The 11,815-nt window shown below is 51.2% G+C and overlaps 1 protein-coding gene and 1 long non-coding RNA gene across 7 annotated transcripts in view; one reads left to right on the forward strand and one right to left on the reverse strand.

Moving 5' to 3' along the window:
• The window catches only part of LOC102496488 (uncharacterized), a 13,537-nt gene extending 1,924 nt beyond the window's left edge, over positions 1–11,613 (reverse strand). Inside the window, exons 1-3 of one of the 3 annotated variants that reach the window (XR_333988.2) lie at positions 11,530–11,611; positions 10,233–10,399; positions 9,092–9,193 (exon numbers count right to left, since the gene is read on the reverse strand). This is a non-coding gene — a long non-coding RNA (uncharacterized LOC102496488). Of the gene's footprint in view, positions 1–9,091; positions 9,194–10,232; positions 10,400–11,529 lie in introns of all 3 variants that reach the window. The other 2 variants (XR_333989.2, XR_001370095.2) reach the window with 2 other exon arrangements.
• On the forward strand, positions 35–5,676 carry IRF9 (interferon regulatory factor 9). Of its 4 annotated transcripts, XM_027770314.1 has the most exons (10): positions 288–499; positions 848–882; positions 988–1,168; positions 1,979–2,159; positions 2,376–2,509; positions 2,583–2,718; positions 2,819–2,890; positions 3,552–3,893; positions 5,041–5,156; positions 5,270–5,676. In XM_027770314.1, the coding sequence occupies exons 2-10, from the start codon at positions 875–877 to the stop codon at positions 5,339–5,341; spliced, it is 1,242 nt and encodes a 413-aa protein (XP_027626115.1). In that variant the 5' UTR covers positions 288–499; positions 848–874; the 3' UTR covers positions 5,342–5,676. The 4 variants fall into 4 exon arrangements, with proteins under 4 accessions (XP_014441790.1, XP_027626115.1, XP_014441789.1 ...); XM_014586304.2 differs by lacking the exons at positions 288–499; positions 848–882 and adding an exon at positions 35–235; XM_014586303.2 differs by having other exon boundaries at positions 288–882.
• Positions 11,614–11,815: the final 202 nt, after the last annotated feature.

Here is an 11,815-nt window from a genome sequence, read left to right on the forward strand (position 1 = left end):
GGTAAAGAGCCGGAAAGGCTCCCAAGTGTGGATTGAGCGTCTCAGGTGCTGCTTCCCCCTGGTGGCAGCTGGTTGCCTTGCAGTTCAGAGACCACGTGATTTCTGGGAAATGGACCTCCCAGGAGGAGAATTGAAACTTAGGGTGGGGACTGTAGAAAGAGGCGGGGAGATCTGCAAGCTGCCTAGCCAGGAGCTGAGCTGAGCTGAGCCTGAGGCAGCCCGGACGGCAGCTCAGGTAAGATCAGCCACAGATGGAAGTCAGCTCAGGCTCTAGAGCTGGAAGGGTCAGCGGATTGGAGGGGGAGGGGTGATGGTGGGAGGGTAGGAGTTGATCCTGGGAACTCCTCTGCCAGACAGAGACAAGGTTTTTGAGTCAGGAAGCAGGAGATTGGACCGGAAAGACACAAGGGCCGGTGTCTCAGGCCCTTGACAAAGTACAGGAGGACCTGCTGTGGGGTTGTTGCAGAAGGCTGGCTCTGCCTCAGCCTCAGTTGACCCGGTTTGTTTTCTTGCCCTCTGGCTCTGCCCACTTCTGCTATAGCTCCACCCCTGCCCCAGCTCCCTGCCCCACCCATCCCTGAGGCCAGAGGAGAGAGGTGGGAGTCAGGGGTAGGTTGTGGGGTGGTGAGTAGAGAGTTGATGGGGCACCTCTGAAGCATACCCTGCCACCGTAGATGCTTGGCTATCAGCAGGGCCTCACTAAAAACAGACCACTATGGGATTGCTTTCTCCCCCAAACCATACATTCTTGGAAAGTCCCAGAACTAAGACCCATCACTAAGTTTTCTTTCTAGATGTCACAGCTTGGAATAATGTTTAAAAGAATTTTAATTTTTTAAATCACTAGTGATGGAAGAAACCTCAGTGTCTCAGGATGTTGAGGTGGGTCTAGAGCCAAAAGAAGACAGATGGGCTCTCTAGCCCCAGTGGTCAGGCACTCCCTCCCCAAGTGCCAGTTCTGATGTTTCCTGTTCTTTCGTCCCCCAGGATGGCATCAGGGAGGGCACGCTGTACCCGAAAGCTACGGAACTGGGTGGTGGAGCAAGTGGAGAGTGGAAAGTTCCCAGGAGTATGTTGGGATGATCTGGCCAAGACCATGTTCCGGATTCCCTGGAAGCATGCAGGCAAGCAGGACTTCCGGGAGGACCAGGACGCTGCCTTCTTCAAGGTAAAATGGCCTGGAAAGCAGTTCTCTCTGGACGACAGATGTAGATTTCCTGGTGCACCTAATCTCACATTCTTGCACCTGCTGGGGTTTCAGCAGATTGAGGAAAAACTAAGCGTCAATCCAGCTACATCATTTGTAGAGCCTAGTGCAAGTGAAATCAAAAAATTAAGTATTTCAAGGGCTAGCTCCACAGTGCAGTGGTTAATTGCTGTGTGTAGAAGGCCAGATCTTACAGGGCCAACCATGGTTTGAATCCTGGTCCTGGTGGCTTGAAAAATAATGCTGGGCATGTGTGCATGTCCAAAATCCTGACAGGATGGGAACTGGAGGAAAAAGGATTGCTGCTCATTGACCATACCCTAATGGGGGGGTGCTTTCCTATTTCTTGGCTGAGCTCATGTGCCCACAGGCAATGTTAAAAAATAAGATTTTGGGGACCAGCAGGTGGCGTGGTGGTTAAGGTGCTGGACACTTCCATATGGCTGACCAGGGTTCGAGTCCTGAATCTGGTGGCTTGCTTTCTCACTTCCTCTCTCTCTCAGTCTCACCCTGTCTCTCTCTGGTCAAACTAAAAAAAAAAGTAGTAATAATAATAATAATAATAAATGAATGAATAAATAAAATAAATAATTATTTTTAAAAAATAATAAGATTTCAAAATGGCAACAGCAGAGCAGAAGCCGGCATAAGCCCTTCTGTTCTCAGGGCTCTGTGTGCGTGCTCAGGCCACACCTGTGAGGCCAGCCCTGCTGGAGGGGAAGCCGGGGTGTGAAGCACGTTGTCCCTTATTTTCCTCTCTTTCTTTCCTAGGCCTGGGCCATATTTAAGGGAAAGTACAAGGAGGGGGACACAGAAGGCCCTGCTGCCTGGAAGACTCGCCTGCGCTGTGCCCTTAACAAGAGTCCTGAATTTGAGGAGGTTTCTGAGAGGGGCCGTATGGATGTTGCTGAGCCCTACAAGGTGTACCGGCTGCTGCCACCAGGCACCTGTGGTGTGTGACCCGTTGCCTGACCATTCCTAAAATCAGCACACTGAGGACAAACCTTCTGTAAGTGTGGCAGGCCTCCTCCATCCCTCAGAATTCTGCCCAGTCCTGGTCCTTAGGAAACTGCCAAGTTCCCCTTCCCAGTCCTGCCCATCCTTTCACCGCTCAGACCTGTCCCTGCTGAAGGCCCTGACCTTTCTTTCTCTCTCATCAATCCCATAGCCCAACCAGGGACACAGAAATCACCATCAAAGCGACACCACAGTTCTGTGTCATCTGAGAGAGTGGAGGAGGAGGAGGAGCCCAAAAAGAAGTCTGTACTCAGTACCTCCTTGCTTCCTGACCCCTTCGATTATGTGAGAGCTGGGAGAGGCCTGGGTGGGCCTGAGGGCAGGATGGGAACTGGAGGGAAAGGTGGGCCAATGACAGACACCATGTCTGCAGGAGGAGGTGGGGGCCAAAGGGGGAGCAGGCCACTCGGGCTTTGGGAGCAGCAGTGGTGGCAGCAGCGGTGGCAGCAGTGGCAGCAGCAGCAGCAGTGACAGCAGTCCTGAGCCACAGGAAGGTACCACCTCTCCATCTGGTGTCATTCCCCAGGTCACACCCTCTGGCCTTTGCACTTCCCTGTCCCACTCTGAATGACAGTGCTTTTGCCTCCCTTCCAGGAACAGACACAACTGACAGCCCCTGTCCAGAGGATCAGGTGTACCTGGAGCTGCTGCCCCCTCCAGACTCAGGTACCTGGCATTGCCAACTCCCTCCCGCGCCGAGTCCCTCAGGACCCCCTCTGACTGGTTAGGGCCCACAGTGAACTGGTCTTGCCCTCCTGTAGACAGAGGCACTGGTCTCTAGACAGGGAGGATTCCGTGTGCCTAGCCAAACTATAGAAAGCTTGCTTTTCAAAAATACCATCCTACACGCGCTGTCCTCTGGAAATCTACATTCGGACATTGATTTCTTTTGGGTTAAACAGACCCAATCTCTGGGGACCTTCTTATAAACTCTAATACCTCCAAGGGCATTAAGCTCTGAGGTCTCAGGGTGATTATTAGCTACTCTTCTGAGTGCTAGTAAAGCCTAAGGAAACTCCCTGGCTGGTGAGGGGACAGGAGAGCGAAGATGAGGGTAGGGCACCTTGTCTCACCTCAGGAAGCTCTGTTATTGTGCCAGCCCCAGCCCCAGCCCCATAGCCTGCTTTAATTCCTCAACCCCTGCTCAGTTTTCTTCTCTGGGCCTCAGTTTCCTCATTAGCAAAAGGAGGACAGTGCTGGGCCTGGGTCACATTGAAGGGCAAGTACGAGGAGGGGACACAGAAGGCCTGCTGTGCTGCCCAGGCAAGCCCCAGGCAGGGAGGGGCTGCTTTCAGCACCAGGTGTAGCCATGCTGTTCTGTCCCCAGACTACTCACTACTGCTCACCTTCATCTACAACGGGCGTGTGGTAGGCGAGGCCCAGGTCCAAAGCCTGGACTGCCGCCTTGTGGCTGAGCCCTCGGGATCCGAGAGCAGCATGGAACAGGTGGTGTTTCCCAAGCCCGGGCCACAGGAGCCCACCCAGCGCCTGCTGAGTCAGCTCAAGAGAGGCGTCCTGGTGGCCAGCAACTCCCGAGGCCTCTTCGTACAGCGCCTTTGTCCCATCCCCATCTCCTGGAATGCACCTGAGGCTCCTCCTGGGCCAGGCCCGCATCTGCTGCCCAGCAACGAGTGTGTGGAGCTCTTCAAAACCTCCTGCTTCTGCAGAGGTGAGACTGCTCCGGCTGGGCACCTGAGCCCCTACCCCCACCTCTCAATCCCTCCTGGGCCCAACCTGGCGGGTCCTGCCACCACCCTGTCCACCAGCAGATCTTCTGTCGTAGCTGTGTGACACCCGCGCACTGGCAGCAGCACATCCTCTGTGCCCTGGCAGCTGCCTGGCAGCTCTCCTTACCCAGGCTCAGGAGGAGCCCAGCACAAGAGTGGCACCTCTTGAGGAGCACCATCATGTTGAAGCATATAGTAGTCACATGAAGGTGCGTGGACAAGCTAGTGCAGAGACCACGAGCCTCATGGCCCCCCCTGCACACGCACTGGCACACAGAGCTATGCACGTGTTTGGGAGAGCTGGTACACATCACACAACCACTGCACCAGGCTCTGGCATCCCTCAAGGTTGCCCCTCTCTCTCACCTTCCCTTGGAATTCCAATTCCAGCCCACTGACTTTAAGAGTGGGGTCGGGAGTATAGAGTGTGGGTGTTCTCAGGTGTCCCCTAGTGCTAGGAGAGTGTGAGCAAGGACAAAGGTTTGAGGCCAGCCAGTGGCATGGTGGTTAAGGCAGCTGGATTCCGATGGATGACAATGCAGTTTGAGTCCCAAACTCAGAGGCTTGAAAATCACACTGGGCTCGTGTGTGCCCAAAAATTCCGAAAGGAGGGAGAAATGCAAGAGAAGGGATTGTGTTGTGGCCATCCCCCACGGGAGTGCTTTCTCACTTTCCCTGTGTCTCTCTCTCTCTCCGGCGGGTGTACCTGGCCTCTGGTAAAATCAAAAAGAAAAGGTTTGGGATGTCTGTGGTAGCAGGCAGGGCTGCTGCCTGCAAGGTCTCTGAGTCCTCACTGCAGAGAGCTTTTCAGCTTGCGGGCTGACCCACTACCTCTGAACACTTATTGAGGAAGGGGTCTCTTTTCTGTTTGCACAGGGATAAGCAGCAGCTTAGTTCCTGACCTTTTTCCTGAGCCCGTAGCTCCTGCTCTAGTCTTGGTCTCCACGTGGCCCCACTCCCACCTCTTACCCCATCATGGGTTCTTCGCGTTCTCCCTGTTCTCTCCCTGCCTGTCACCCTCTTGCCTCTCTTTACCTCTCCGTCTATCTCTCCATCTCTTCATCCAACCCTCAACCCGTTCTCTTTTAGACTTGGTCAAGTACTTCAAGGGCCAAGGGCCCCCACCCAAGTTCCAGGTAACACTGAATTTCTGGGAGGAGAGCCCTGGCCCCAACCAGACCCCACAGAATCATATTACAGTGCGGGTGAGTCCAGAACAGGGGCAGAGTACCCTGGCTAAGCGGGGTGGGGAGGAGCTGGGGGTAGCATCTGTTCCTGCTGTGCTCACTGATACCCTCTTCCCTGTGTCCCCGCATAGATGGAGCAAGCCTTTGCCCGTCATCTCCTGGCGACTCCGGAGGATCAGGCAGCCGCCCTGTCCCTAGTATAGAACGCCCATCTGCCACCTCACCCTCTACTCCTCCCTGTCCTTGAAATAGACTCGCCACTGTTGCCTCCCTCTGTGACACCTCTCAGCGTTGTCTGTCATCCTTATGTCCCTGAACTCCTTTCTGGTGCCCTGACTGGTGAAGAGCACAAGGATAATTTTATCCTTTTTTTTTTTTTTTTCAAAATTTGAGCTATACTCTTTTCATCTCTAAGAAATTGGTATATTCCAAATGGTGGGAACTTGGGCCATTTTCTCTTCCCACAAACCTCAACTCTAAAGGCAAGCACTTTATATTTTCTTCTTGGACCTAAAATAAAATTTTATTGAAAGAGGAATCGGTATCTGATTTGCTGGGATGGTAGAACTGGAAACTTAGGAGCAGGGCACTGGGTTCTCTTCCTGCTAGCATCTCCAGACCCCTTTCCTCTGCCTACTCATAGGCTCTGGCCAGATGCCACCTGGGCTCTGCGGGTTCTAGACCTGGCACACTACAGAGGTCCTCTCTAGGCAACCAAGATTAGGGAGAGATTGAGGTCAGCCACCAAGAGGGGTAAAGAGCCTACAGCCAGGCGTTACAGCCACTGACTTCACATGGCGAGTCTCAGCTTCTGTTTTTCTCTCATAAGCTGCACCCAATATGTCACCAAATATATTTCTTCAAAATATATCCAGAATCTGAGCACTTGACTCTGCTTCCACCACCACCGCTTTGGAACAAACCGGCATCATCTTCCTTCCACATCTGTTTCCACTCTTGCTTGGCTTCAGCCTGTTTTCAGTGCAGTAGAAAGCCTCTTAACACATACATTTGGTCATGTCACTCTTCTGCTCAAAACCCTCCACTGGCTATCTACTCAGGTAAAAGCCCAAATTTGGTAACTTCTTAGGTCCTGTGATGTGACTCCATTCTCCTTTCTAATCTCACCCCTTGCCACTCTCCTGCTACTTTACTCCAGGTCTCCTTAAGCCTACCAAACACACTTCTGCCTCAGCATCTTCACACTTACTGGTTCCAGTTTTACCTATTTATCGCTAGATGGCATATGTGCTCACCAAAAAGACAGGTTCGCCAGAGAGACACAGGGAGAGGAGAAAGCACCGTCCTCACTGGGGATCCCAAGAGGAGAACAGAGAAAGGTTGCTGCATGGCCATCTACCCTGTGGGGTGCTTTCTCACATTCCTCCCCACCACCACCTCTCTCTCTGGTGAGTTCACACACACAGTATAACAGATTTAAAAAGAAAAAGCAGCCCCTCTGGGGAATGACCACACTGCAATCCCTCCTCCATTTCTCCCTCTTTTTGGGGTTTTGGGCATGCCCCCCCCCCCAGCATTTTTTTTTTTTTTTTTGAGAGTGTTTTTCTACAGGGCATGTGTGCTCGCCAGGAAGACAGAGACAGAAAGCAAGAAATCTCCCCCCAAGGGGGATGGCCACACCGCAATCCCTTCTCCTCCATTCTCCTCTCAGGATCTTGGGCACACATGCACATGCGCCCAGCATGAGTTTAAGCCACTGGGTCCAGGACTCGAACCACAGTCAACTACGTGGGAGTCCAGCGACGTACCCAATATGCTAACTGCTGGTCCCTACTCCCAGCATATTTCTCAAGCTGCCTGGAGTGAGACTCAAACTGCATAGTTGGCTATGTGGGATCTGGCTACCTTAACCACCAGGGCATGGAGCTGGCCCTATTTTTAATATTTTTTATCTATTTTCTTTTTTTAATGATAGAGAGGGCAGGGAAAGGAAGAGAGAGAAATGTTTTTTTGTTTTTTTTTTGAGAGGTTTTCGCTCTAGGGCGCGTGCACTTGCCAGACAGAGAGAGACATAGAGACAGAAAGCGAGAAATCACCCCCCGGGGGGATGGTCACGCCGCAATCCCTTCTTCTCCATTCTCCTCTTGGGATCTTGGGCATGCACGCACACGTGCCTGGCGTGAGTTTTAAGCCACTGGGTCCAGGACGCGAACCGCGGTCAACTACGTGGGAGTCCAGCGACATAGCCATTACGCTAACTGCTGGTTCCCAGAAATGTATTTTTAACAGGATCTCTCTCACCACGCTATGATCCTCCTGCCTTAGCCTCCTGCTAATTATGATTGCAGGTGCTCAGTGCAATGCCTAGCAGGTTCAGGCTGGTCAGAATCCAAACCGGGCCCCCAATGTAGCTCCAGCATCGTGTAGCAGTACCCTGCCACCTGCACTGTCACAGCTGGACCACTTGCTGGTTCCTTGGTCTGCAATATTCTTCTGAGGCCCAGCCACAATAGTGTGCACTGCTGAGACACTGTGCTCTGCAGGCTGGGCCTACATGGGAGGCATAGGTGTAATCCTGCGCCAACCTAAAATTTGAGAGCAGAGGCGTGTGCTTGTAGTCCCAGCTAGGAGGCTGAGGCAGGGGGATCTTGAAATATTTTTTTTTTTTTTGGAGAGGTTTTTTTGTTTGTTTGTTTTTTTCGCTATAGGGCATGTGCACTCGCCAGAAAGACAGAGAGACAGAAAGCAAGAAATCACCCCCCAGGGGAGATGGCCACACTGCAACCCCTTCTCCTCTTGGAATCTTGGGCATGCACACACATGCGCCCAGCACGAGTTTAAGCCACTGGGTCCGGGACTTGAACTGCAGTCGACTACATGGGAGCCCAGCAACTTAGCCATTATGTCATCTGCTGGTCCTGGACCTTGTAATTAAAATGTTTTAAATGAAGACGCTGAATGTTAAAAGCAAAAACACTCTGCAAGGCAGACCCATATGGGAAAGTTGCCAGTACACATCTGGGGAACTTCCCGAGTGTGCTGGGTATGCCATGATCCAGGCTGCCTAAAGCTGTGGGTGACTGCAGAGTCAAGATCCTCTTAGGAATGCTGTATCTCTCTCTCTCTAGTGGAATAAATAAATAAACATTTGGGGGCCAGCAGGTGGCATAGTGGTTAAGGCACTGGATTCCATATGCTGACTTCACGGTTCAAGTCCTAGACCTGGCAACTTGAAAGACATGCTGGGTGTATAGGGGTACATGCCCAAAAGTCCCAAGGAGAAGGGATGGTAGTGTGGCCATCCCTTCTGGGTGTGATTGTTTACTTCGTCTCTTTCCATCTCTCTCTGTCAAGCATATGTACCCTATGGCAAAAAAAAAAAAGTAATTTTCTTTTTATTTTGCCAGAGGGCATGTGTGCTCACCAGAGATGGGGGTGAGGAGGTGGGAGAAGGAGAAAGCACTCCCGTTAGGGCATGGTCATGCCACAATCTCTTCTTCATTTCTCCATCCTGTCAGGATTTAGGGCATGCATGCCCAAGTGACTAGTGTCAAGCCACAAGCACCAGGACTCTAACCATATTATATCCGATCCGGTTTGCTTACCCACCAGGTTACACCCAGCACAATTTTTAAAATAAGTAAATACAGGGGCTGGCAGGTTGCATGGTGGTTGAGGTACCAGACTTCCACATGACTGACCATGGTTTGAGTCCTGGACCTGGCAGCTTGCTTTCTCACTTTATTTCTGTCTTTCTCTGGTCGAACTAAAAAATTAATAAATAAATGACGTTGAATAAAGTAAATTCTTTAAAATAAATAAATACATAATGAAAAGTAAAATACTCTTCCTTTAGGTAGGCACATGACTTGTCCCTTCTCTTCAAATACCATCTCTTCAGAGAGGTAGCAGCTCTCATTACTCAGTCCTCCCATGCTGCCTCATTTTCCTCACAGCACTGATCAGCATGTCACATATTTCTGTCTACTTACCACCTCTCCTTCCTTCCTCCATGAAAACAGGAACTTGTTTCATTCCATGCTGTATCCACAGAGCTTAGAGGTGTGCTTGGCACATAGTAGGCATGTAATAGGCTATTTGATGGTTGAACGGAACAAATGGGTGAACAAATTACCTGTATTCCTTGCTTATCTCCTAAACTAGGTTCTAAGCACTTTAAGAGTAGGTGCCCCCTTGGGGTCAGCAAGTGGTGTGGTGGTTAAGGCACTGGACTCCCACATGGCTGACCGTGGTTTGAGTCCTGGACTAGGTGATCTGAAACTCAAGCCAGGCATATGTACATGATTTGGGTATACCCTAAATCCCTAGAGAATGGAGAAGGGACTGCAGGATTGCCCCCTCCCCCCCAGGGGGATTTCCCACTTTCTGTCTCTCTCTCACTAGGGCATGTGCCCTATGGCAAAAACCTAAAAAGACAAACAAACAAAAAATAGGTGTCCCTATTTTATCATCTTTGTGCCCCAAAATGAGCACTTATAGATGTTAACTGCTTGGACTGGCTCTGTGGCTCGGTGGTTATGGCAGTTGGATCCCACAGGGCCAAGAGGTTTGAGTCCCAGACCTGGAGGCTTGAGAAACACACCAGGCATGGGTATGTTCATGCCCAAAATCCCAAAAGGAGGGAGAAAGGATGGTGGTTAAGGGATTACCACCTTAGCCACCATGCCACCGGCTGGCCGGTCTCCTCTCCTTTTCCCAATGCCTGTTTCTCTTTGAAAAGAATATGCACCCTCTAGCCAAAACAAAACAAAACAAAAACAGTTGACGACTTATGTACAGGGAGTCAGCAGGTGGTGTGGTGGTTATGGTGGCTGGATCCCACATGGCCGACTGAGTGGTTCTAGTACTGGATCTGGTGGCTTGAAAAATGCACTGGCTGCATGTGTGTACATGCCTAAAATCCCGGAAAGAATGAAAGACAAGGGAATGCAACACGGCCATCCCTCCTGGGAAGTGATTTTTCTCTCTGTGTTTCTGGTGAAATAAATTTAGTTGAGCACAATGGGACAGGGATTGGAAATACTGGAATTCAAGAGAGTCGAGTCTCCAAACGAGCTCCAGGGAGCTGTATAGTCTGGGAGACACAGTCTGTATCAGCCTTTGTTTTCTCACCTGGAAAGGACAGTCTTGGCCCATTTCTTTAAGTCCCTTTGAGCTTCACTTTGACATTCTGTGTTACAAGGCAATTGCACAACCCTTTGACAAATACTAAACTAGATGCTGGCCATTCACAGAAAAAACAAGACTCTGATCTCTGGAGTTCCCACATTGAAGGAGACCTAAAAGGAAAGAGGATCAGCTTAGCTGCAATGAGAGCCAAGTCTTAGGGAGGCGAAGCACGCCTTGGAATCACAGCAGGGAAGGGCATTCAGGCAAAAGAAATAATTGTGCTGGGACCAGCAGTTGGTATAATGGCTATGTCGCTGAACCCCCATGTGGTCGACCGTGGTTCGGGTCCCGGACCCTGTGGCTTAAACTCACACTGGGCGCGTGCGTGCCCAAGATCAAGAGAAGAGAATAGAGAAGGGATTGCGGTGTGGCCATCCCCCTTGGGCGTGATTTCTCATTTTCTGTCTCTCTGTCCTTCTGGCGGGGGGAGGCACCCTGTAGCAAAAAAAAAAAAAAAAAAAAAACTCTCAAAAAAAGAAAAAGAAAGGGCTGTGCTAAAGCAGGAGGCATGAAACACACCAGAAAGATACGCGCTTCCTTCAACAAAGCAAAAAAATACACACACACCCCGCCCCCCGTTTTTAGAGAGATTTTTGGTATAGGGCTCGTGTGCTGGGCCAGAGATAGAGAGAGACAAAAAGGGAGAGCTCACCCCCAGGAGGGATGGCCACTACAATCTCTTCTCTTCCTGGGATTTTAGGCACACGGGAATACAAGCCCAGTGTTATTTTCAAGCTAAGACGTCTGGGACTCCAACTGCAGTCAGCCACGTGAGAGCCCAGCGATGTAACTACTATGTCATCTGCTGGCACTTTTTTAAAAAAATTTTTGCTAGGGTGTGTGTGCGATTGTCAGAGAAGGTGAGGAGAAAGCACACCCCATGGGCAATTGTCATGCTGCAATCTCCTCCATCTCTCCCTCCTTTCACTAAAGTCTATTTCAGCCAGGAGAACATTCACAGCTGAAAAGGACCAGATAGATGGGGCACGCTCATAAACTAGTTGTTCAAGTTTTGGGGGAAAATCCCCGCTAAGTCCTGTCGCTGTTCATTGTGACCTTTGGCAGCCCTCAGTGTCTACCTGCCTGGGACACTAAAAGTCCTAGCGCGACAGAAATTTGGACTTGTTGGGAGGTAGGGTGGAGGGCAGGGTCTAAACCTAGGCCAGGCGCCCGAAGGAAACCGTGGCAGTTGCCCGCGACGTGACCCGACCTCCCCGACCAGTTGCGGCGCTCTTGTTACCAGGCTCCCTGCAGGGGAGAGGCTGGGGTGCTCCCTGCTCATTGGTCAGCGAAGCTGTTGGAGAACTCCTCGTTACTAGAGACGAGAACAGGAGCCCATTGGTCAGGACACCTCACAAAGCCCCCGTGGCACGCAGGCTTCTTCCCATTGGTTCACTGCCAGTCTCAGGAGGCCCAGTGGCCTCGAACCCAGGCTGGCTACTTGGCGTCAGGAAGAGTGCTCCCTGCCGGACCCTTGTGCCGGATTGGCTGGCCTGGCGCCGCCATCTAATGCAGAGCGAGGTGTA

This window comes from Tupaia chinensis, unplaced genomic scaffold, assembly GCF_000334495.1.
Source record: "Tupaia chinensis unplaced genomic scaffold, TupChi_1.0 Scaffold000126_2, whole genome shotgun sequence".
In the NCBI taxonomy this organism is placed as follows: Eukaryota; Metazoa; Chordata; class Mammalia; order Scandentia; family Tupaiidae; genus Tupaia; species Tupaia belangeri.